Raw genomic sequence first — 27084 nt, 5'->3', positions numbered from 1 at the left:
TTATTTATTTTCTGTCAATTTTTTATTTATTTATGAAGTGTAAAAATTATTTATTTATTGAAATTAATTCAATCTCCTAACAAAAATTGATATATATGACTATCATATAAATTAAATATATCAATTATTTAATGAAATAAATAATTGTTTAAATAATTAAATAAAATGTATTTTTTTTTGTCTAAATTTTGTGTCCAATATTCATTCAAGTATTTTTCCTAAAAAAAACCAGAGAGACAATGAGAAAAATCAATTATACCCATTAAAGTGAAATTTCCTTACCAAATATGATATTAAAACATGGAGAGTTAATGACCGAAATGACAACAGTGATGTTGGATTCAACCTTCACGATTAACATATTAAAATTGTTGTTTCACAAAACTTAAATGATCAAAATGATAAGAGTGATCTTGGATTCTTTCTCCACGATTAACATATTAAAATTGTTGTTTCACAAAACCTAAATAGAGTTATATAATCAAACTCTTATCGCTTAACTAACACCCTTAAGACAATTTAGTTGGTAAGTATTTATATACTCCTATATTTTTTCTATAAACAAAACATAAATAAAGTAACTATATTTTTTGGATTTTTCACCACCAGTTGAATCTGATTCGAGGGTAAACTACCTGTATTTAGCTTATTACCTCAATGAATTTTAAGGAATACAAATAATATGTAATAGAAGTATAATTTCAACAAATTTGTAACTAAATTGATCTAAAAATATTTAAAAACATTTAGATACTACTTCCCTGGAAGAAGAAAAGCAAATAAAATAATTACAAAAATAAATTTCGAAATTATTTTTTGAAAACAATTGCAATAGTAAAAATTTATCATTAGAATGCTAACCACTGTAATAATTTGTTAGAGAGAAATGTTGGATTTCAAAGGGAGGGGTTTATGTAGTATCGTCTAATCTGGACCTAGTTCAAGCCCATACATTTTTTAGTTCATTTGGCCCAAAGGATTTAATCAGTGTTTTGAAATCTGAAAGGGGGGTGTCACATAATCAATCACAAAGCATTTCACCAAAATGGCGGCTAAACAGTGTTAAGATATGACACTCACAAAGTTACATTTTTAAATTAGAGAAAAATCAATTAAAATCAAACAAAAAAAATAAAAAAGACTATAAAATACTATGGGTGTACCTATATATAACTTTTTAACATGCACATCATTGACATTCTTCATTTCTTCTATTTGATATTGATATAAAAAATAGTACTAAGGTTAAACCAATAAGTAAGATCCATATATATGGCATGAATACGATAGCTTCATAATTTAGGCCAAAAACTGACAAAATGTAAAAGGGATGAAAAAGATCAAAAGATACATATGAAATTAATATACAAGAAAACAAAAATGAAGTAGATGGCTTGTGGACCATACTCACAATCACACTCGCACTCACATCTTTATCTTTTAAAGGTGAGTAGACAAATACCAACATTACCATGATTCAATTCAAGTAGAATTAGACTCAAATTTCTTAAGTAAAGTTCTTAATTCAGTGTTATAAATAGAAAAAATGAAGTTGAAAGATGAAACTATACTAAAAGAGGTGTGATATCTGCACAACTTAAAATAGTTGTATGTACAGATAACGTATCTGTTGAGTGTGCATTTCAGCTCGCACCCAACTTGAGATTTAGAAATAAAATAATAAAAAAAAAGGGCAAATATGCAAGGATTGTCAGACAACTTTTACGTTGTAAAAATAAAATTTCTCATACTAAAAATGGTTTGTGTCAAAAAATGTTAAAAATGATCTGTGTAATTTTCTGATGGAGATAAATTATCAATAAAGTCGATGAATATTTTGCATGAGCAATATGGATGATTAAAAAAAGTTGAGTAGACAGATGAACAACTAGCCAAACTTCAACTCCCACATAGTTATTTTTGGTTGATTAACTTTTCCAAGTCATATGCAAATTGTTTTGAATTTTATATGTATTGAGGAAGTCTTTTCATATGATCAAGCAATATCTTAACTAACTAAAAGCTAACACAATCAAACAAATATGAGATACCCAACACATCATTTACCCATACAAAGATTTATCTCTCTTTCAACTTCAATTCCTTTTTTTCTCACTTACCTATCTTTTTGGGATGTACTTCACTAAAATGCAAAAAATAACAAGATAGATAGGCTGCAAGTTGAGTGAAAATCATAGTATTTTTTTAATCTTAATTTTGATAAGATCTTTTCAGTTGGACCTACTACTTGATAACTTTGTCTTCACGTGTTTCATATGAGACCAGAAAGAAATCTTGTACGATCAAGAAAAAAAAAGAACATGAAATATACTTGTGATTCAATTTCTCCAATGTAAAGATATACTTTATTGTTTGGAGGATAAATTTGAAGAATTTTTAGAATAGAATTATTTTATAGAGTAATTTATCGAAATTAAATTTGGAGTGTGTTTGAATGAATTATTGAAAATTATAGAAAAATTAATTATATATATTTTTTTAAATATAAGAAGGTCTAAGTCAGAAAAGGAAACAAATTACAAAAGAAATGGTTATAGGAGTGGCGAACGGCAAAATCACATTGGCAACATAATTTTGTGAAACTCTAAAATGTTACTTTTAACAAAAATTATGGTAATTCGATGTGATTCTATGAATTCAAATCTGCATTGCATGTCAGTTTACTTTAAACTCAATTTTAATCAAAATTCATTCACGTTTGATTCCACTTTTGGCATAGACAAATTGCGTTCTTGATAAGTAGAATTAAATTTGACTTGTTTAGATTTTTATCTCTTGAAGCTAGAATTTAAAATTGTTTCCTATATGATTTAATTTTATCCTTAAATTTACTGTTCACTCTATTTTTAAATGATTGTATCCTTAAATTTTCTATTTTTCTTCCTCTCATGTGATTGTTCTCCCACCTCAAGACCAAGGTGTCCACACTAAATAGAATACAATGTCATGATAAGGTGTTGGAAATTCATGTCCAAGTAACAATTTATACATATATCATCTTACATTCAACTCATTTTTAATAAAAAATAATTTATTCAAAATTAAATTTTTTCACCACAAAACTAAAATAATCAAAATTTATTCTTATCACCGCAGAACTTAATATACACTTCGTAGCTATATTTAAAGTCGCTACTATTGATTTATACAAAATGTTGACATTTCAATCAAAAAAGATGAATCTTTGTATATATGCTCACAAACCCAATATTAATTTAGTTCTCAAATCAAGTAAAAAGTCTCTTAATCTCTTCCAATAGCTCACAAACATGAATGGAATGTTGATGTGGATTACTCAATGAGTAATAGTTTTGTTTTGTCCCATATTCTTTTAGTGTATAGTTTAAATCATTCTCACTTGGAATTATCCCTATCTGTTACTTTTCATTGTTTTTTTTTTTTTGACAGCCTGTTACTTTTCATTGTTGGAGTAATAGTATTATGGAATAGCTAGCAGACATGAATGCGGCTTCAAAAACAAAATATGCCACCGGCCAAAATGGGACCATGGAAAAATAGGCATTAAGGATGGGAAAAGCAAAAAGTAAATTAGGATAAAAATTTCAACATATAGTGTGATACAAATGATAAATAGTCGGATCTCTTAATTGTTTGGTTCTGATTCGATCTATGATCGGTACGTATGGAAAAACATTTGTTAAAAGATATTAATTCCTTAAATGAATCATAGTTATCTTAGAAAGGAATTAATCTCTGCAATTATGCGTGGAGGATATTTTTGGTTTAAAAATAAAAAAGGAAAAATATAATAAAAACAAAAGGAATGAGACAACTTAGAAAAAAAAACAAATGGTGCAGCAGACAAAGAGAGTTCTCAATTAGTATACAAAAGAAAAACATGATACCAACATATTGGCCCATGTTTTTTTGTCCTTATACCTACTTTGTCAGTTAGACAACACTATCATCCAATTTAACAAGTAGTAGTTTAATAAGGCGTGGTTGGGTTTGTAGTGATGATTTTGTAGATTTTATGCTAAACTTGCTTGCTTATACTTTTTTTATTTAGTATTAACTCAGTGTAATTAGCTTGCTTGCTTGCTTATCTTAAGTAAACTCTCATGTGCTACATTTCTAAGCATATGTTTGGTTTAGCCACTTCTCTTAAAATAATCGTAGAAAATTGTGGCAAGTGAAGTTACACTTTGCAGCTTCTGCAAAAATCACGATAGACGTATTTTTGTGTAGAGGAAAAATCAAACTAAAACACATATTATAACATTAAGTAATTCATTATATTTTTAGTTTCAATGGTATTATTTCTAACTCAATGGATTTCATAAAATTATCTCTTAAAACCGTCTTTTACTCTCTCGAATGTAGTTGTTTTTCGTTCTTATGCCATATCGTCACATTGGCGCACTCCAATGGTAAACTTAGTAAATAACCTACATAAAAGAACTAGCTAAAATTTACCATTGGAATCACTCTTAAAATGTTCCCATAATTCAATGCTTTTAAAATTGTAGAAAGTTTTCTTCCAAACATTAATTTTTATTAAGTTGTTTTACAAATGACAACTTCAAAAATGAAATTGAAGTTATTTTTCTAAAAAGAGTCATATATTAACGACAATTACAACCTCAAATCCATATTTTTTATTTTTATCTTAGATGAAGTGACAAACACCGCCAAAATTTATATACACATATGGGAATGAAGATGTCAATCCAACAATATTGGCATTCGTAAATTGAGTTATGACTTTAGATTTGTACTCATTTATTTCTCCTATTTTTTTAGCGTAAATTAGACATCCTTTGTGCGCAACTGTAATTACTAATCCCTCGAGTTTTGTGGGATCCAAATGAACAAACTCTTCCTAAGAGTTTCAACGCCGTTGTAGGTTCAAGACAAAGCTCGAACCCAGATCTTGGTTGAGTTAGAAAAGATTTGTGTCATCTCATCTAAGCGCTATTCAGTTTATTCTCATAATTTTAAATGAAATTGAAAAGTCTATATTAAATTTACTGATTAAGTAATTGCAAATGTGTAACTTAATATTTAAGTTGACTAATTAATTGCTTTAGTTAATGATAAATTCATATTTTATTATAAATTTATTGTATGATTAATAGAATAATTTTGATTGAAGACTTAGTGGATAATAATTTGATAAATGAAACAAAGGCATGCCAATAGGTCAATTGGTTAATGATATGTGAATGCATCCTTCATTCAACTTCCTTCCCGTTCGTTCTGCAAGATTCTTTCTGGTTTACAGCACACACTCATTTTATTCAAAAATCTTCACACTAATGGAAGGAGTCACATCTCATTAGTGAGTGATTCACAAAGTTCAAATACTAATTTTTGTGTCCAAAAGCTAAAAGCACCATCTTGCTAGTTGATTTTTCTTTTCATTTTTTCTTACACTATATATTCTTTTTAATTTTTTTATGTACAAGAAAGTTTTAAAGAGTGCTACTTGCTAGCAAGATTCACGTGATTTCCAATTTTTTCCTTTAATTTTATTATCATTTCAAATAATTATATATATATTTTTTTTAATCTGTATATATCCTTTGCACGCAACAGCATCCCAGTAATCGTTGGAGTCAAATGTGTTCCTAATAATTATCAAATTGACATTAGTAAGAAAAGAAAACTCATTGACATATGAAAACTAATAAAATAAAAATGGTAAATCTGTTGTGGATATCTAAAAGAAGGTGGATTTATGAATGCTTGCCATTATATACAAAGATGTGACTACACAATATGTGATAAACGCAACTGCATGTTAATCCTTGGATTCTCATATTTTCTTCTTTCAATTTTCACAATTTATGTTAATCATGAATGAACCAACATCAATTATTATATGCAGCATATGCATTAGAGATCCCTTTAATATTTCTTTTTTTAAGAAATAAGAATGACATAAATTCCACTTTGTGTTTTATTAATTGCCTTTTTTAAGTTAAAATAGACAACTTATATAGCCATAGCATAATGGTCCTTTCAGATAAATTCCAAATGCAATTATTAAGATTATTATGATATGATACCATATACACCTTAATCATGCTCACCAGGATCACATAAATCTAGCATTACAACTGGTGTGTTCATGTGGCATTCTTCTTGCCATTAATTTTTTTTTTTCTTTTAAGAAGTACGAATTTCATCTTTAAAATAAATAATTGGGAAATTCGTCTATTGCAATATTCGTATCGATTGAAATATTCTTCAATTGCAATATTTCTATCAATTGAATTATGTTCACGGAAACGTTATTTTAGGATTGCTAAATTGTCACTACACACTTTTTTTTTATAAGTATGTCACTACACACTTAATAATGTTCACGAAGATTACGAAAAATGCCATAATTATGTTTTGAGCAAATGCAACGATCCTTGTGTTCTTTCAAACTAGCTTTTACAAATCAGAGGGGTGTATGTATATGAAGGATTAGCTTTTACAAATCAGAGGGTGTACGTATATGAAGGATGAATTCGGATTTTCTAGATCTGCATTCGCTAATTCTCACATTCAGGCATTCAATACATTGATGTGGTAGTTGGATCAAAATTGAATGGTTCAAATTTTAAGTTAATGAGATGGGCTGGAGAATTTTGGATGGAACCATCAAAATTTAACATGATCTCAACGTAATTCCTGATACATATTGCAACAAATTTAGGTTAAATATAACTGATGATATCTCAATTACAATTGCATATAGACTTCAAAAACATTGACACCCCTGACCCAAATGACGACCTTTGACAATTTTTCGAACCTTAATTTGAAATCACATCAATTTATTTGTTGCCAATCCTTTTCATCTTATTATAAATTTAGTTGTTGGAAGTCAGAGAGTTTACAAGATATGCAAAGATTTTATTTTTCAGGATGATGACAAGAGCCAAAGAATTTACAAAAGGGGGATTACCACCTAAGCTTCCTTTTTAACTATACAATTTGGCACTTCTACAAGAGTTGCTGCCTATTCTAATATTCTAAAAAATTTAATATTCATGTCACATATAATTCTTCCTCCCCACTTGTTTTTAGTGAACATTAACCATCCAAAAAGGTTCAAGTCAATTTGAATTTAACTTCATAAACATATACTAATAATATAATAATCATAATTAAATTAATAGTATATAATAGATCAATCAACTCAACTAAACTTTGAAACTTTGGTCCACACTTTCTTCTTTTGACTCCATATGGACTTCAACATTCTTTTGACTTAGAGAACCATCTCCTTCAGCATCAAAGCTAGCATGAACACTGTAGAGCACATAAAAGAGCACTGCAACAGCAGAAAAGACTCCAAATCTAACATAGGATGGCCCATCAAGTGATCCAAGCAAAAACAAATTCAAAAAAATTGATGTAGCTGGTATCCATGGCATAAGTGGTACACCCCAAAATTCTGGCTTCCTAGCTTGAGGGACAGTGAAATGGAACAGTTGCAATATTGCTACAGCAACCACACCACAAGCACTTAACATCACTGCTTTTGCTACCCCTGATGGTACACATTTCCAAATAAGGGTAAACATGATGGAAGTGAATGAAAATGATACGAGAAAAGAAACTGTTGGCCATGGATTTGTTGTTCCTGCTGCCACATAACGTCTATAGACCACAGCATTTGCCACCATGTAGAAAACAAAGAGTGTTCCAATTGACACAAGATTGAGAAGAACATCAAGATCAGTGAAAAGTGCAATTGCTGCTGTGAATATCCCTGAAATTGATATTATATGCGGATATAAGAAAAATGTGAACATCCAAAAAAAAAGCATAATAATGCACAACAAAGCATAAAATCATTGAAATCCAAATCCATGATTGAGGCTAACTTTAAGTAGTAGCTGTAAGGTTAATCAAGAGGTAGACTTTTAAAACTCTTTTAAAAATCAAACTCAAGAGCGGAAAAACCCCTTTACCTAGAACACTTAGAACAACAAGAATCACTATGTGTTCATATGTTTACCTCTTGAAGCGTCGAGGAGTTTGATCACGAGCGTTGCACGAACGACAAACGCCTCTACTCAGTCCACACGAACAGCCCCTCCGTCTACAGTGCTAGCTGTGAATGATCGGAAGTAGAGAGATTGAGAGAACTAGAAATCCTAGTGCGGCTAGGTTTTCTAATAGTTTTTCACGTGAAAAATAAGTCTGTACAAAGGTTCTATTTATAGAACCACTTGTGTGTACCATTCCTTATGGTGTACTGTATTTCTCACTTAAGTCTACCGTACCTTACGGTGTACCAAATTATAAATGAATCTCATCCATTTAATTAATCTCTCTTCTATCTGTTCTTATGTGTGTGACCCTATAGGTTCTCGGAACGTTGTCAATAATATTAAATCATATATTTAATATTATAAACAGTGAGCGGTATCTAGCAACACATCACTGCTACCCAAGCGACGAGAATGTCATGTGATCTGACGAATCCTTTCCGTGATAACGATCGTGTGTATAATTACCCCTTTGCCCTTATATCTATATTGAACACAAGGCATAGATCGTGTCATCCTTGTATGGTTCAATATCTTATTTCTTGATCCCAGAATATACTGAGTAACGAATAAGCTCAATATCTCATATTGACTTAGTTCGGCGTGGCCACGCATTTTATCAGTCATATTCCATCAAGAGGCCCGTAGATATTACTCCTGTTATGCATGAGGGGCAAATTCCATCTAGGTCACTCATGTCCCTCAGCATGATTTGTGGAGTACCCATCAACCGACTTTATAGTCATCCTGTTACGGACAATGTTTGAACGGCAACTAAGTACTCTACTCCACATCTAGGGTCCATAGTGGTTTCAGGTCGAAGGGTGGTATACACCATTATCACTATGAGAATAACTTATGACACTTTTCATAACACACTATGTAGTATTCTCATGGTGGGTCAATCCAATATAAATATTACTCCTAATATTTATATCTATGTGAAGACTTGATATCTCATATCCATGACACGTGAGATGAGGTCATCAGTCTACTCACATAATAGTCTCTATGTTTTACTGTTATCCCACATCACAGTAAAACTTAACTACGGATACTTTAAGAATAGTGTCCTTATGTTTAATGGAGTCTCACTATTAAGTCACACTTAATGTTCCATTAATTAGACTAGCTATTCTAGGGACTTTATTAGTTTGAAACAAACATAATAAAGAAATGCCTTTTATATATATTAAATATATAAATCAAAGTCATGATACAAAAGAAGATTCTATCAAAACATATTGGCTTTTAGGGCTTACTCCAACAATCTCCCACTAGCACTAAAGCCAATCAGATATTAACTCAACATCTATTGGACTAGCGTGATCATCAAGCATCTTCTATGCAAGATTTTCTATTAGTGGATAAGGAACTCTTTCCTATGTTGGTACCCGATACATCTTCCAATTTACACTTTTGATCTTCCATCAAAAGAAATAAAGTGTCAAAACTTGTATTTGAATCATTGGTGAGATCTGGTTTTCCGTTGCTTGCAAGATTAAACCATTACCATCTTTAATGAGGTCAAGGGAATCTGCAACGTAAGGAAAACAATTTTCTGCCTCATCTTATGAGACAAACGATTCAAATCATATATTTGACCTTTGTAATAGATATATCAATCTTCTGAAGCTTGTAAGCTTACAGATTTGACATCCGAGCATAAAGTTTATTCCAGACTACAATCTGGGTATACTGTTCTTCGGTTTTGGACAATCACTATCATTGTAACTCATTTACAATGATCATTTCCAGATCCAATCAAGAAGCCATCCTTAATCCTTTTAAGATATCCATGGATATTCTTGATGGTGATCTAATGACAATCACTAGAAATAATTTGGTACATATTGTTTATGCTAATAGCATATAGTACATCTGGTCTAGTACATATCATGATATACATGATCAACCCAATTGCCAAAGCATTTGGTTACTTCTCATGCATCCCTTTCTCATCCAATGAGGTTGGATATTGTCTTTGAGACAAAAAATACATCTTGTGACGTGTGCAATAATTTCAATAAAATTAAGCACATGAGGTGTCTGTACACTTCATCAAATTTGTACATAGGCTAAGGTTGAGATATTTCAATAATCTATCTCTATAGATCTTGATTCCTAACTTTTAGGAAGTCTCGCCTAAGTATTTCATCAAGAAACAATTACCTAATCATGTCTTACATGTGTAGTGTATGAAAATTGTCTTGATGATCAGTATGTCATCCACATACAATACCAGATTAATTTAAATACTCCCACTGACTTTCTTGTGTGCACAAGAGTTCCTTTATTAATCTTAGTTTTCATAAAACTTGATCAATAAAACTGATAATTCAACTTTGAGAAATTTGAACAAATTCATAAATGAATTTTGTAATTTATATACTTTTCTAGCATCCTTTAGATTAACGAAACTCCGTCCATATGTCAAATACATATGTAAGGTCATTCCAATTAAGGAATGTAACCTCGTTGTCCATCTGCCAGAACTCGTAGTAAAACATACAATAATTGCAAGTGGAATCAAATGAGTTTAAGCACTATGATTGAAATAAAGGCTTCATCATAATTGCATCATGATTTGTGTGAAACCTTTCACATTTAATCACACCATAAAGGTATTCACAATACCATCCATGTGAATCTTTACAACAAGACTCATATTTATCCTATGAGTCTTACTCAATTGGATGACAAAACAATATCCATATATGTTTTGTGTACATGGACTCTTTATAAGTCACATTCTCATCTTCCATGAGCATCATATATCACCTTGTCGAGTCATGGTAAAACCGTGACTCTCAACTGTGTGATATGACATATCCGACTTATATAGGTCTTGTGCTACTCGAACTGGTGATCCAACAACAACTCTTGTTGAACCGATTCATGTTCCATTCTCAAAAACATGTGTTTTGTGGTACTTGAATTTACTCAAGTTCTACATCACTCCCACTATCTCTTCTAGAGACACATTCCTTCTAAAGGAATATTTTAATTCTAGTAACAAAACAACTTTTGTCATAGAGAGTGTTGTAGAATTAGTATTTCTAAGTTTCTTTAGGATCCCTCCACAAATACACATTAATCCAAGTTGGAATTATGTTTATCTTATAAACCGTACAATCCCAAACTACCATAAAGTCAAACTAGGTACTTTTACCTCCATATCAAATATGGTGTCTTTATGATTTCTTTTATTGGAACTTTTGTGGGTAAAGAATAACTCTAATTAAAATAATTTTTCGAAAGAGTCGCTAGAGATATAAACGAACTATCTTATTTGTAATCATGTCGAACATGATGTAATATAAATAGTTGTTACTATACTCCTTATCTAAGTATTTACCATTACGACTTGTTCGTATGGTCTTAATACTTTTCAAAATTATTCATTTACTTCATTCATAAATTCTTTGAACAAATTCAAAGAATCATACTTTGTGTCAACCACACATATTCACATCTACTAAGCTAATTCGTAATGTAAATGAAGTAAAAGAAATAAAATTATATCTAGCAAATAATTAGTTTAGTGGTTCATATACATCTCATATGTATATATTTCAAATAGATAAAATGTCACTTTGCCTTAGTTGGTAATTGACATACTGAACTATTTTCAAAAGTGGAACTTACATCCTTCAAATGATATAAATCAAATGAGTCCAAAATTCCTATCTATGGAATCTAGAAATGTGTGTCTCACTTATTAGTACTAAGCAATATTAATTGCCACTAATTTACAAGGTTCAAATCTTATTTGATCCTTATTCATCATTGTTATAGATAAGGTTATCAAGTTGATGGAACTCAATTCCATTACTCAATTAGAACAATAGAATAGAAAACATTATTTGGATAATGAAACAACACTTGTCTATTATTCAAACAAGCAGTCCTTTTTCTTGTCAATACAAGGTTTAGGTCCAATGTTTCTATTATTAAATGAAACATAATAACAATTATTTGGTTCCATGTCAAACTCAACTTCTACGATCAATGAAACTATTTTATTCTAAACGTAGGTTGACTTTATCTATGGTCAAATTTTCACTTCTTTAAACAACTTCATATTTCAACAAATATGAAATTTGCATTTGGTATCATATACCTAAGATGCAAAAGTGAATAATTTAACTTTCTATAACAAAATGTATGAAGAAGTCTTACTTCTTTCTTTCATTTTGACTCTTTCAAAACTATTAGCAGTTTTTCTCGTATTTGAGAACAATTCTCAATATATATGTACCAATTCAGAAACTCTTTTCTGAACTTTATGTCCTTCATAAGGACCTTTTACAGTAAAATATAAATTATATGCCAAATATATCTAATTACGAAAATAAGAATATTTGTATCATGATTAAAACATATTTAACTAGGTCTTTAATTAAATATGCTCCCACTATTTTACTCAAACCAAATGACCCTCGACATTTGATTCGGAAAATCCCGTTGGAAGATTTTCTAGTGGGAATGAGATCCATATTTTACTATGTTCTAAGTCAGCGTTGGACTGATTACACAAAACATAGTTATTTTAGGTAGGAAACTTCTTTTCAATTGTATCTCATACAACTCTCATATCCTTTCCATTGGGTGAATAACACTTATTCTAATCCATCATACGGAGTAACCCAACACTTGCTTCTAAAATCATATAATCATATTATATTTCTTTTAGTTAAGTTAGACCCAATGAATAGCAATCGGGTAAACTAGTTACCTCACCGCAACTTATCAATATAGACAATGCACTTTACGTTGGCAAAACCTACATTGATCGATATTGATCTTGAAGGGTGCTAAATGTTGGAAAGCTTTCAACTTAATATTTCTTTTAAGGGATTTTAATTAAATTTAATCTCACCGTATTTTGTATCTCATACAAAACGTGTTTCAATTTACATGACACTCATGTAAATATTTGTTTAACAATTATATAAAATATTCAAAACATATATAATTAAAACATTCATCTCATGCATCACATACATAAAATAAACTAAGGTAGTATAGTTATGGCCTCCTAAAACGAAAGAATTAAATAAACTAATTTATTACAATTCTTTGACGCTCGAGCAAACTTCTCAAGTTTCTCCATCGTCATCCTTTGTTTGACTTTGTCTCCCGTCATCACGAGCAATTACAATTATTTAAATAAATAAATAAAGTAAATAAATTGTCACGACACGCAGGCCGTATTTAAAAATAATAAACCACGACACGCAGGCCGTATTTAAACCAAAATAAAACACGTTAAGGCCATAACTATACACCTCTAATAATTAATTAAATTTAATTATTAACTCATCCGAAATTATTTAATAAATTAATTATTTAACTCTTTATAATTACACTTATTAAAATAGCATATCAAATATAAATGGCATGCATAGCAAATCAAGTATGATACGGATCAAAACAAATCAATATAAAAGAATCACTACCAAATATAATTTGTTTAAAACGAAAACCAATATGCCATTCAATCTCATTAAATAGCAATGAATTCAATATTAAAATTGTTAACCGAAGAATGCACCGGAAGAACATACTATTTAGCAATAATTGATTCTCTTTAAAACATCCTTTTTGAAAAAATTGCAATGCCAATATACGGACAGCTTTTAAAACAATTATTATCAAATAATAATAATAAATAATTAAAATAACAACAATATCATGGCTTGGTTGAACATCAAATAGAGAATCTCATTCACTATGTCACAACCATAAATCTGGAAATCAAATTTCCGTTGGCCATTGATCAATATGAGAAAGCAATATCATAAATTATGGGGTTACACATCTGACATGCTAATTTATTTATTTATTTTGATTTGAAACATCTTTCAAAAGCCATAGCAAAATCAATATCCAATAGTGATTGCAAAATTAGGAACAACTTTGACTTGATAATTAAACAAATATGCAAACCGACAAACAAAAGCAATCTGATTGAATTTATTTTATTAAATCAAAATTTAATTTCGAAACATGTGCTGTAAGCAGTGTTTATCAATATCAAATCAAAATTCTGCATAACATACCGTAAATCATATTTACAATATGACCTCCATATGTAAAAGGAGTTAATTTCTACTTCAATCAAATTAAAATAAATTAAGCATGTCAAGATTGTAACTCTCCTTACTCAAACGATTCAAAAGATAAAACCTGGATATACATATTCAATGAAATCATATTCCACCATATAATTTTTCAATCGTATTAAAATTTGGTGTATATCGCAAAACCATCTTTTGAAGCGTTCGAACAAAATATTAGCGATATGAATCATATTCATACAAACACGCTGATTAACAAAATAGTAAACGAACATAGAGAATTCAAAGTAACTAAGTTTGCTCTGATACCACTGTAAGGTTAATCAAGAGGTAGACTTTTAAAACTCTTTTAAAAATCAAACTCAAGAGCGGAAAAACCCCTTTACCTAGAACACTTAGAACAACAAGAATCACTATGTGTTCATATGTTTACCTCTTGAAGCGTCGAGGAGTTTGATCACGAGCGTTGCACGAACGACAAACGCCTCTACTCAGTCCACACGAACAGCCCCTCCGTCTACAGTGCTAGCTGTGAATGATCGGAAGTAGAGAGATTGAGAGAACTAGAAATCCTAGTGCGGCTAGGTTTTCTAATAGTTTTTCACGTGAAAAATAAGTCTGTACAAAGGTTCTATTTATAGAACCACTTGTGTGTACCATTCCTTATGGTGTACTGTATTTCTCACTTAAGTCTACCGTACCTTACGGTGTACCAAATTATAAATGAATCTCATCCATTTAATTAATCTCTCTTCTATCTGTTCTTATGTGTGTGACCCTATAGGTTCTCGGAACGTTGTCAATAATATTAAATCATATATTTAATATTATAAACAGTGAGCGGTATCTAGCAACACATCACTGCTACCCAAGCGACGAGAATGTCATGTGATCTGACGAATCCTTTCCGTGATAACGATCGTGTGTATAATTACCCCTTTGCCCTTATATCTATATTGAACACAAGGCATAGATCGTGTCATCCTTGTATGGTTCAATATCTTATTTCTTGATCCCAGAATATACTGAGTAACGAATAAGCTCAATATCTCATATTGACTTAGTTCGGCGTGGCCACGCATTTTATCAGTCATATTCCATCAAGAGGCCCGTAGATATTACTCCTGTTATGCATGAGGGGCAAATTCCATCTAGGTCACTCATGTCCCTCAGCATGATTTGTGGAGTACCCATCAACCGACTTTATAGTCATCCTGTTACGGACAATGTTTGAACGGCAACTAAGTACTCTACTCCACATCTAGGGTCCATAGTGGTTTCAGGTCGAAGGGTGGTATACACCATTATCACTATGAGAATAACTTATGACACTTTTCATAACACACTATGTAGTATTCTCATGGTGGGTCAATCCAATATAAATATTACTCCTAATATTTATATCTATGTGAAGACTTGATATCTCATATCCATGACACGTGAGATGAGGTCATCAGTCTACTCACATAATAGTCTCTATGTTTTACTGTTATCCCACATCACAGTAAAACTTAACTACGGATACTTTAAGAATAGTGTCCTTATGTTTAATGGAGTCTCACTATTAAGTCACACTTAATGTTCCATTAATTAGACTAGCTATTCTAGGGACTTTATTAGTTTGAAACAAACATAATAAAGAAATGCCTTTTATATATATTAAATATATAAATCAAAGTCATGATACAAAAGAAGATTCTATCAAAACATATTGGCTTTTAGGGCTTACTCCAACAGTAGCTACACAAAGAGCTAAGGTCATAATCATCCGTCAATGATTCTAATCAAGAGGAATAAATCAACTCATCCAATAGTGGAGGTATAGAATAAATTAAAAATTAAAAACCACCAATATCTTCCACCTGAATTGGTTTATTATTCTTCTAATGAGTTGAAAAAGAAAATAAGGTGTCACAATCAGAAAATTATTATTTTACATATCAGTGAATGATTCACATCTTTCCATCCTAAGCCACACAGCAACAAGATTAACACACAGTTGTCTTTGTCCTTACATATATATAATCAAGATCAAGACAAGATAGTATTTACCAAGGTGGAGAGGGTATCATATTATAATACAAAATATAGGAAAACACACTAGAAAACATGTGACACCCATATGGGATTGGTAAGCTTTACTACTCAGCACTGTTTATCAAGTGCTTTACCCAGTTTCCTTCCAATAAAAATAATTCTATACTAAGGCAACTACAGTTTTTCACAATTATTCATGCCAAAAGAGGGCATATTTAACTGCTAAAACTTAAAAAAGTACTTCTCTTTTGGCCATCTTTTTTGATAAATGTTAAAGCCTCAATCTACCCTACCCTACAGTGGTTGAATCTAAAGAAAGGGATTAGTCTATGATAAATGTGATCTCCTTCACTCTCCTCTCCATCTCTCTCAATCCTCTTTATTTCTATCTTAATTTCAATCCCTCTCTTTAATAAAAAGTTTTAAAATAATAATGAGAGTGACTGAGATTAAGAGAGAGATAGAGAGGATGGAGAGAGATGGAGAGGAGAGTGAAGGAGAGGATCCAAATCCCTCACTGCCTTTTCTTTGCGAATAACATGTGCATGTAGTCGTCTAGGAGAAGAGAAACGAGCTACCTTCCATTTATCGTACATGTTGGGATGGACTTGGAACTTGTCAAAATTATTATGACACGGTAATTTTGTCAAAATATCAGTGACACGGTGTGATTCTACTTATGTTAGTCTCAATTCAAAGATATACTCAATTGCTTCATTATGAAGGTGACAATGTGCAAAGCTACACTACACCCATTAACATCGAGGAAACATTGAATCTTATCACAATCCAACAGAATAACCACACAAATCCCCTGATCACATCTCAACCAGAGGCTATATTGTTGAAGTGGGTCCCTTTCCTTTCTGAAGGATTGTGAAGTACCATTCCAAAAACACAAATCCCACACCATCCAAACACGTTGCCAACAAATTAAAAACGCAACAATAAACCAAAACATATATACTAATACATCAAAAAACATATGAAATTTTAATTGAAAAAACCATAGATAATAACAGAGTATTACTATACTAACATACCAAGAAAAGCAGAGGCGTTGACAGGAGTTGAGGTCTTTGGGTGGACCTTAGCAAACCAAGCAGGGACCACATTAGAACGTCCAATAACACACATATAACGAGCCTGACCCAACATAGCCACTATCAATGATGTCAATATTCCAAAACTGGCCCCCACTCCTATTACTCTTGACGCCCATCCCCAGCCGTCAGATTTAAACGCTGCTGAAAACGGTGCCTCAGGATCAATCTACATACATACATACATCATCATAAATCATCACCATCCCTATACGTAACACCTTATACTAAAATAAATCACATCATCAAATACATCAAAAATGGTTCATACACACCCACCCACCCACGACACACGTTCAAAAATGTGGTTAATTCTGATAATTAGATGATTAATTCAATTTATGACTAAAATTGTGGTCATTGTGAAAATGGTGTCCATGTAGGATTATGATTGCCTGCAATTAAGTTTTCGGGCAGTTCCAGTAATGAATATCAGTCGTTTTAAGATCGGACACATTCAAATTAAAATGATATTGGTCGTCGATATAAATCGGACGGCTGAGAGACTGCAAGAAATCTGATTCCGTCCATGTATCATTATCTCATAATAATATAACTGAAAACTATACAAATTGAAATTACCATATCGTAGGGAAGAAGCATGCACATTGAAGCAGCCATGAGACAATAAAGAATAGTAACGATAATTACAGATCCAGAAACACCAATAGGAATATCTTTAACAGGTTCTTTCACTTCTTCCGCCATTGTTGAAACAGCATCATAACCAATATAGCTTAAATAAACCGCTGCTGCACCATTAAACACACCAGCAGCACCAAACGGAAAAAAACCCGACGGATTCTCCGAATTAGACGAGTTTGTAAAATTCTTCCAACTACCTTTCCAAAAACCTATCACTATCACAAATACTATGAACAATATGTGCAACCCCGTCAATATCATATTCACCACTGAACTTTCCCTCGTACTACAAAATTGACAAAAATACAAAATAATTAATTAATTATGGTTGAAAATTTGAAATGAAAATTAAGCTTCATTATGAATGAATTGATTAAGAAGAAACGGTTATGATTATGAACCTGTAGCAGATAACGATGGTGATGAGTAAAACGACTACAACAGCGACCATGTCTATTTGATTAAATCCTTTAGGAAAAGAAGGAACCGTGATCCTCCATTTATCGGAGGAAATACCGATTGTGGTGCCGAAATACGCCGTAAAACCTCTAGCAACGGCGGCATTGGACATCACGTAATCCATGATCAGATTTGCGCCGGTTATAAACGCAGCAAATTCACCTGAAATTTGAAAATGACGTTAACAAAAAGTTCTGAAAGTAACAGAATCTGTTATTATGATAGAGACGCGCAAAAAGGAAGTTAGTTACGTTACCGAAGGTGACGCGAAGGTAGCTAAAAGCACCGCCGGCGACAGGCATATCAACGGCGAACTCAGTGTAACAGAAAGCTGATAACAGAGCGCAGAAACCAGCAATGGCGTAAGATAGAACAACAGCAGGACCGGCGAAAACGCGACTGGCGTGACCGGTTGTTACGAAAACTCCGGCGCCGACCATTCCGCCGATACCAAAGCCGACAAGGTCGAACCATCGGAGTGTCTTGCGCATGCTGGTACCGGACCTGGCTCGAACGCGGCTCATTTCTTCATATGAAGTTGAGACGGAGAAACCGCGACGAGCGAAGCGAGAAGGAGTGTGAGCGACGGCTTGGAGATAGGTTCGGAGGCTCGAAAATGATGAACCATGGCTTGCCATTGCGTGCGCTCTTTGGTTTTGTTTTTGTGTGATGTGCGTTATGGATGGATTTGAAAGAGAGCTTTTATAACTCTGCAAAGTGCAAAATATATTGCTGGAAATAGTTTCAGTTCACTGAACTAGTAAAGTATCAAATCATGGGGAAGGATAATGCTATTTATTAATTTAATCTTATTATTATTATTATTTTATTATAATAAAAATATTCATTCAACTCAAGTTGAAATCCAAATTGACCTTACCTAGAACATTGATACGTCAAACAACTTACCGCTAAGATTGAAGTCGATGATAGAAATGTTTGCAAATTTTCTGACGTTCAAGTTGATATGAGAGCAATAACCGAAAAACTTTAGAAAAGAAATTGCATACCTTAACTAGTTATGAGAAAGGGATTATATAAGTAGAGTGATAGTTTGATCATTGACGGAGGGGAGCCATTGCGAACAACACCTCATCAATAATTTGGATCTGTTATCGACACGTATTGGTTGCGGAGGCGTTATAAATCAGAGAAGCTCCGAAATAAATTGAAAGATTTCGGTGAAATTGCGCGGAGGACCTCAAGGTGGTGGTATATTATACCTTTTGTATAGTGAATTTGGGGCCTTGGGAAGATTACATTTTTGTTGAAATGAAATCCATTTTAATACAAATTAGTCGCACCGGTCAATAATCAAATCATAGATTAAATGTTTCAACGGATCAAATATTTATCATTTCAAAATATAATTATGTTTTTCAATATAAATTTTAGTACCTCTTTTGGTTACCTTAACTATCGCATGGTCATCATAAAAAAAACTCATGGTTACTGATAATTGACTAATATTAATGACTCTCAAGACTAAAGAGTAGTATTAATTTTTAGTCAATATTCCGTCCATGCTATAAAACCAAATTTTTGAAGTCAAATTAATTTTATCACTATCTCAATTTCTTTCTGATTTCTTTTATTGACTCGTTGTAAACTTTGGTAATCTATATCAATAAATCTTAGATGTCTAAATCTTATGCTGAGAGGAAACTGTTTTTGATAATATACCTCATTTTGCTTTTAAAAAAAAAAATTTATCACTATCTCAGACTTTTATATTACTAGCCCAATTCTTAAAGGCTTTTCTTTCATTCATCTTTCACAAAGAAAGATTAAAATATTTCCACAAAAAATTAGATTCGTTTAGCCATAATAGATTCTTGACCATGCTACGCTAGATATGCTTTAAATTGGTAATAATCCAAAAAATCCTTTAATTATTTTGATTCCAGTTTCAATTTATGTTAAAAATCACTTTCATGTACGAAACAAAAACAGGGTCCTTGATTGATTAAGTTCCGTGTGAAACGTCACATAAACTAGGTTCCACATTAAGCAAAGTCCACAGAAAGTTACTCTTTACTCTTTAGAGTAAAATGAAAATTAAAACAAGAAAAAATTGTAAAAGAAAACTTATATATTACGCGTGAAAAAATAATGAAGTACATAAATGCACAAAGAAAAAGTACAAGAAGACAAGAAAAATACAGAGTATAATATATTAATGATATGATATGCAACGTGATGAAATGGATGGCTAAGAAAAAGATAGAATGAATATTGAAGGGTATGTATGAAGTGAGGATAAACTACAATGGTTGGCTTCATGTGAAAAATTAAAAGCTGAAAACGTAACTGATCATCGGAACCGTGGCAGAGAAATGTGAATGGTGACAAACCCTTCCAACCTAAAAGTTGAAGTATATATCAGCACATAGTTTGACCTTTAAGCTTGGGTTTGTATTCACAAAGAATATATCCCCTTGTTTCTTATCTTTAACCCTTATAATTAGGGGTTCATGTCCAAAACTATATCAGCACATAGGATTGGATTTCTGCTGCATTTTTTTAGTAGCACGTCTAATAATAATAATACTATATATTCGCACACTTTAGAAAAACAAAAATTCCGAGTTCGAATTTCAATTTCTCTAACAATATTTTTTATAGTTGCCAACTGAACTATTTGTTAATATGGACCAATATTAGTCCAAAAATAAGTAACATGATTCATCGTAAACTATATACTGTTATTTATGATGGAATATCTTACTTATCTTTGAATTGATAATCTTTATCATGACTTTTTCTCGCTCCACATTATCCTATTTTTGTCACTATGACACATAACGTTAATTTAGGTGTTGTGAAAACGTAGTTGAGTCAACGCATTGATAATAGTAAATAGATCACACTGATTGATGAGGAAGGATTCTCTCCCGTTGTGTCATCCTCCAGGGCAACAACAGCCTTTTGATTGGAAATTATAAAAAAAAATTAAAAATTTAAAAACAAAGTTTCAAGGGTTGTGATCTAAAGATTCTAAACTGCCCCCTCTCCAGTGCAATATGCACATGAGAGAATCCACTCTCCTGATTGATATATTGCGTGATTTGTCCGCTCTAAATATATTTTCCTCTTATTTCCATAAATTCCTTTAACTAAACGTAATCATAATCGAGGCATCCGGTCAAAAAAAAATTCATAATCGAGGCATATAGACAAAATAACTCAAGTCTCTCTCAATTAGAACCACTAAACATATTCTTAATTGATTAGATTATTTTCTAAAAATATGTATTTAAGTGTTTAATTATGATTAATTTTATATAATAATGAATAATAATAGTAAATTTATTTATAAAGCAACACGACTCACAAAGATATTGTGACATTTGCGCCCCCTCCTCGCGCTTGTTTTCGATGTATAATAAAGAATTAGCGTATGTTTGGTCTGACTTATTTTACTGTTGAATATATGATCTTAGTCTTGTCTATATAGGTGATTTATTTTTATTTGCAAGTAAGTCGCTATTTATACTAAATATAGCATCATATATTATATAATTAAGATATTTCTCTTTCAAACAAAGAACTAAATTTATAGAAACGATTCTTCAATTCCTTGAATGTGAATGTCCATTTGCATATTTTGTCTTACTAAAAGTAGAGTGAGGGGAAGAGAAAGACTTTAGAGTCGTGTCTTAAATTGTAATTGGGTTGGTTAGGACTAATTGATTTTTACATTACATGTTGCAATAATATATGCATAGACCTACCCTATCAAAAAGTTAAGTGAAAGAGATAAGTTAATCAATTAGATTAGATTAGATTAGATGACATGGTTTAGCTAGGTAAGACTTCCTCTATATCAAGACAATGAGGAGAAACATCGAGGGACTTCCTTTGCTTGGATTCCAGCTCATAGTAAGTGGACTAGTAGTTTTAAATTTCAATTTTGTGTACTAAACAAACCCACATATTCACATTAAAAAAAAATCACATAAAAAAAAAATTAAACGCACAATTTATGGATAATCATATTGATTAAAAAATTTAAAATTTTGATTTATATTGCACATAATTTTTTGAAATAATGTTTGTTTTGAATCTTATATATGTATAAATCCTCACAATTTTTTCATTTGTTAAAAAGTGTCTCAATAAGTTGAAGATTATATGTATGTTTTATAAATTATGTACCTCAAGTAATAAATTTTTTATTTTTTTTTGACAAAATACCTCAAGTAATGAATGAAAGACTCTTTTAGTGTATTAAATTTCAACCCAACACTTTGATATTACCTATTATTAATCAGGTCTATGTAAAAGATGAATAAAAATTGGTAAAAACGAACTACATAATATCAGAGTCGTATATAAACGAAATACCGAAAATAAACATCAAAACAAACACCACCTAATTGAGATCTACCTCCGAATCGCATAAAAATTAAACCCAAAATCAACACCCTCCCACTATTGAGCCCAAATTGACCTCTGAAAAAGTCTTAAGCCAACCTCATTCAAATTCCACCACGGCTTTACCCTGATCATCGAAGCTAACTCCAAAATAAACCCTAAACTAAACTTGAGGTCAAAGACTGACTTCCGATGTGGAATAAAAAATTATTACTACTAAACTAAGATTTAAAATACTTTGAAGTTGTATTAAAATATGATATTGTTCAAATTTTCTGGCGATCGGATTATTTGAAGTTTGAACATCTTAAATTAGTTTCTTGAGTTGAAATTCAAGTATGTTTCACACACACTGCTGTTCTCCTATCTCATTGTCTGTACTGATATAACACTGCATCGACACTTTAGCAGAGGTGTTGTTGGCGTGTGTCAGCATGTAATGTTCATAACTCATCTTTTTGTCACCATTATATATATATATCCATCCTTTGGTTCCATAACTCAACTTACCCATTGAGTCAGAAAATAATGTTTTCTAGAATTTATTTTTTTATTCTCCGTATTATTTGACGACTGAAATTTGAAAGTAGTAGGTTGAATTTGAGCAACTTTCGTTAAATTGGAAGTGATACCCGTAAACACTTCGACATTCAAGTCATTAAGAGTGCAATGACTGAAAAGTTTTTATGTGAAAATAAAGTGACACCTAATTGACCACAGTAAAGATACATATTTATTTATAGGGCTCAAAGAGGAACCATTGGAGAGTAGTAGGAGTCGCTCAATGTTTGATTCGATAGTAGTTGAGAGACGTTATAAGGCGTTACGACGCAGAGAGACTAATCTCTGTTGGATTGGGCCGTAGTGAAAATTTTAGTTCATCAATTATGTTACTAATTGATTTTTTTTTTTTTTTTGTCCCTAGAGCTTTTGCTCGTGTCTAAACAACTTATTTAAAGAGATATTGCTATTGACAATTGTTTATCCAAACACATTATAAAGTGAAATGGGGCTTAGTATGACCAGAAGAAGTATAGCATCAAAACGTTGAAGTTTATGGTACACATATTTTACTTCTACACGTGCTTGTTTTGGAAATTGCAAAACAGTAATAAACAATTTTTTCTTGAAGCCTATTTTGTCACACGCTTCATTCAAAGGCACAATTATTGGAGAGCATCTTATCCTAAGTTTATACATTGCACATTTCATTTTTGTAATTCAGGATCTTTTTTTTTTGATAAATAATTCAGGATCTTTTAATTGCATGGTAAATGCAATCAGAATGGAAAATTGTGTTAAGTTAGGATTGGCTTGTGAGGTGGGTGGTAAAGAAGTTTTTGAGCTTATTTGATAAACCCATTTTCAAGAACCAGCTTCGCAATACTCCTATAAAACTTCGCACTTATATCATGTTAAAAAAAAAATAGCCTATTTACAATGTGCTACGAAGAATTTTTGCAGGCACCACTTCATTTCATCAATTTCTTCTATGATACATACAACACAACTTGAGGTGCTTGCTAAGTGTAAAACTTAGTTTTTTAATTTTCAGATACTGAATTTAAGTCTACTTGAAAACGCTCAAGAAAATGTTTTTTCAAACCAATTTTCCACTAGTGGGCCGATTAGCCCATTAAATAACAAAAACGCATGAAATATTTTGATTGTTGAGTTTACCTGCAAAAATAGTCTAAAATAGAAGGGAAAAAATGAAAATTTATATGATTAATCAATTAAAATAATTAACATGACATAACAAACGGTCTTGCTCCTTCCCCATAATTTTAAGGATTGATAAAAGGGGAGAGAAAATAATTATCCCCTAGGGTTTACATTTTTGCTCTTGCAAATAAAGTTCGGAACATATTTTCCGAACTTTTCCTAGTTTAAGTATAATTTTTAATGGCATAAAAAATTCAAAAAATTACGTTTCGTACATTATTCACATGGACAAAAATATAAATTCAAGGAGAAAATAGAGTGTTGGTGGGGTGGGGCGGGGGGTGAGGAAGAAAATTCTTCCTAAAATTTGAGGGCTGGCCCTTTTCCATATCTGACCGTAGCCCATTTGGTGTGTGAACGGGCTGAAAGCCTCGTCAGTAAGAAATTTTTTTTTTCTACCCCTACATTTATCACTTTACCCCAACAATTAGAAGTGAAATGACAAATATGCCCCTATATATAAGGTAAAACTGTAAAAAATAAAAAAAATAAAAAAAAAAAATTTCTACACTACACAGAGAAGGTGTGCCGGTGTGAGTTAGGGGAGAAAGAGAGAGTAAGCGGAACAATACATACCGGAACACTTTTTTTAAAGTGTGCTGGTTTAAAATATTTACCGGTACTTTTTTTTCAAGTTTGCCGGTTCTTGCCGATTCATACCGGAACACTTTCATGAGAGATATGATCATACCTGAACACTTTTATATATACCTGCACACTTATAAAAAATGTTCCGATATGTAATTAAAAAGGACACATTTTTCAAACCGGAACACTTTTTTAAGTGTACCGGTAAAAAAGATTGCAACTCCCCATTTTCCGGTATTATAAAAGTGTGCCGGTATTACATATGCTGTCTGACATTGGTCCAACACCTGATCTTGGTGGGTGGGGATTGTCTCATGTGACATTACCATCCTGTTAAATCTCACCCTTTGATTTAGGTAGGAGAGAGAGAGGAAAAACAAAAAATTGTGGATTGAAATGTAAGGATACACACTTGAGTCCCTGCAGTGATATTTTCACTGGAGAGAAACCTTTCCGGATCTTGGTAACAATATTACTTGTTAAGGCTTCTATACTAACAAGGCATATTTATTGAATTTTGTATGTTATAGTCAGATGAAAACATTTTTTAACACCCCTGGAGGAAAATTAGCAGCACTACTTTTCTATCAAACTTCTTACCAGTTATATTAATTTTTTACTAATGATTAATAAACAAATCTGAACATTCCACTACAAGAAAATCTGTGTTTAGCTACGAAGCCACTTGTAGCTAATTCGTAGCTAATCGCTAGTAAAACAGTGTTTGCTACGCATTTGTTGTGAATTAGCTGCCGTATAGGTCCTAGCATGGATTGGGCGGCAAATCATCTAGAAAAATATTTCCTAGCTAATTTGCAACTAATATATAGGAAATCATAACTAATTCCCAATTAATACATAGTTAAATATTGTTGAAAAGGTTATGTTTCCTAGCGATTTCGCAGCCAAATTCAAGCATTTTAGAAAGATAACTACACCAATATCCTAATGGTCCATCAAACGATTTGGATGTTCTTAAAGGTCATTCAATACAGTTTTGCAAGATGTTAAAAGCATTACCAGAACATGTCACTAGTCAATAAGTTAGCACGTGTAATTTGACAACCACCATAATTAGTACCTTTTCTTGCATCAGGGCTAATCTGTATGCACAAAATAGCACAAACAATACTTATGATGGGTGGTAAAGAAATATTTACAGAGACTTATTAACTAAATCTGATTGGTATTAAAAACTTATTAACTTCAACTTATAAACCTTTCCCCAGCAACCTTGAATCATTTAATGAACATCACTACTAAAACTGACTAATTTTTACAGAGATTATGTGAATCAGTGAACAAATGAACCTATAAGGCTAATAGGTATGCCTGTAGCTTATATAGTGTTTTATTTCATGAAACTATATATTAAAATGAAACCATACCCACCAAAACTGCAACCTTATGAAAAACAGTACGCTATACCAGAGAAAACCAAAACATCAGACAAGATAAGGATTCACTTTCATACCTGGTCTGAATTGGAATAAAAAAATGAAAGCAGTCATCTAGCAAGGCATGTAGCAACACCGTGCAGGCATGTTGTGTGATACTGTGGACTTCACACTTTCACAACACCGTGCATGTAGCAATGTACCTGTGAGCAGGTAGATTGACACCCCATGCCAGAGTTATTGTGCAGACAAGTACCTAAAAACACCATAATGGATACTTAATGAAACAAGAGGCAAATTCTGAAAGTCTAGATTGAAAACTAGTGAGATAAGCTCAACCTTCAAAAGTCCATCAGAGAATACTTAAGCATTGATTATTATTTGTAGTTAATATTAGAAACAGTTTAGAATATATCGAAATAAAGCAGTTTGTTAAAATAGCAACAAATAAATGTATGAACCATACATATAAACAAATCAATAATGTTAACTAATTAAATTAAAGCATTAATAATATCTATTCATTCCCAACAACACCTAAGATAATGTGAAACTCTCAATGACAAAACTTAGCAACACTTAACATATATATTTGGTATTGCTATTAGCATTTAACTCAATATGATATAGAGAA

At 31.7% G+C, this 27084-nt stretch overlaps 1 protein-coding gene across 1 annotated transcript; it reads right to left on the bottom strand.

The window, feature by feature from the left end:
- Positions 1 to 6870: 6870 nt before the first annotated feature.
- LOC123899847 (cationic amino acid transporter 7, chloroplastic-like) lies at positions 6871 to 19098 on the bottom strand. The gene is made up of 5 exons (XM_045951094.1): positions 18620 to 19098; positions 18306 to 18525; positions 17842 to 18190; positions 17200 to 17428; positions 6871 to 7753 (listed from the first exon to the last, which is right to left on the bottom strand). The coding sequence occupies exons 1-5, from the start codon at positions 18999 to 19001 to the stop codon at positions 7182 to 7184; spliced, it is 1752 nt and encodes a 583-aa protein (XP_045807050.1). The 5' UTR covers positions 19002 to 19098; the 3' UTR covers positions 6871 to 7181.
- Between the last annotated feature and the right edge of the window lie 7986 nt (positions 19099 to 27084).

This window comes from Trifolium pratense, linkage group LG1, assembly GCF_020283565.1.
Source record: "Trifolium pratense cultivar HEN17-A07 linkage group LG1, ARS_RC_1.1, whole genome shotgun sequence".
In the NCBI taxonomy this organism is placed as follows: domain Eukaryota; kingdom Viridiplantae; phylum Streptophyta; class Magnoliopsida; order Fabales; family Fabaceae; genus Trifolium; species Trifolium pratense.
The sequence above is the reverse complement of the archived record's forward strand: the minus strand, read 5'-3'. Positions and strand labels throughout refer to the sequence as shown.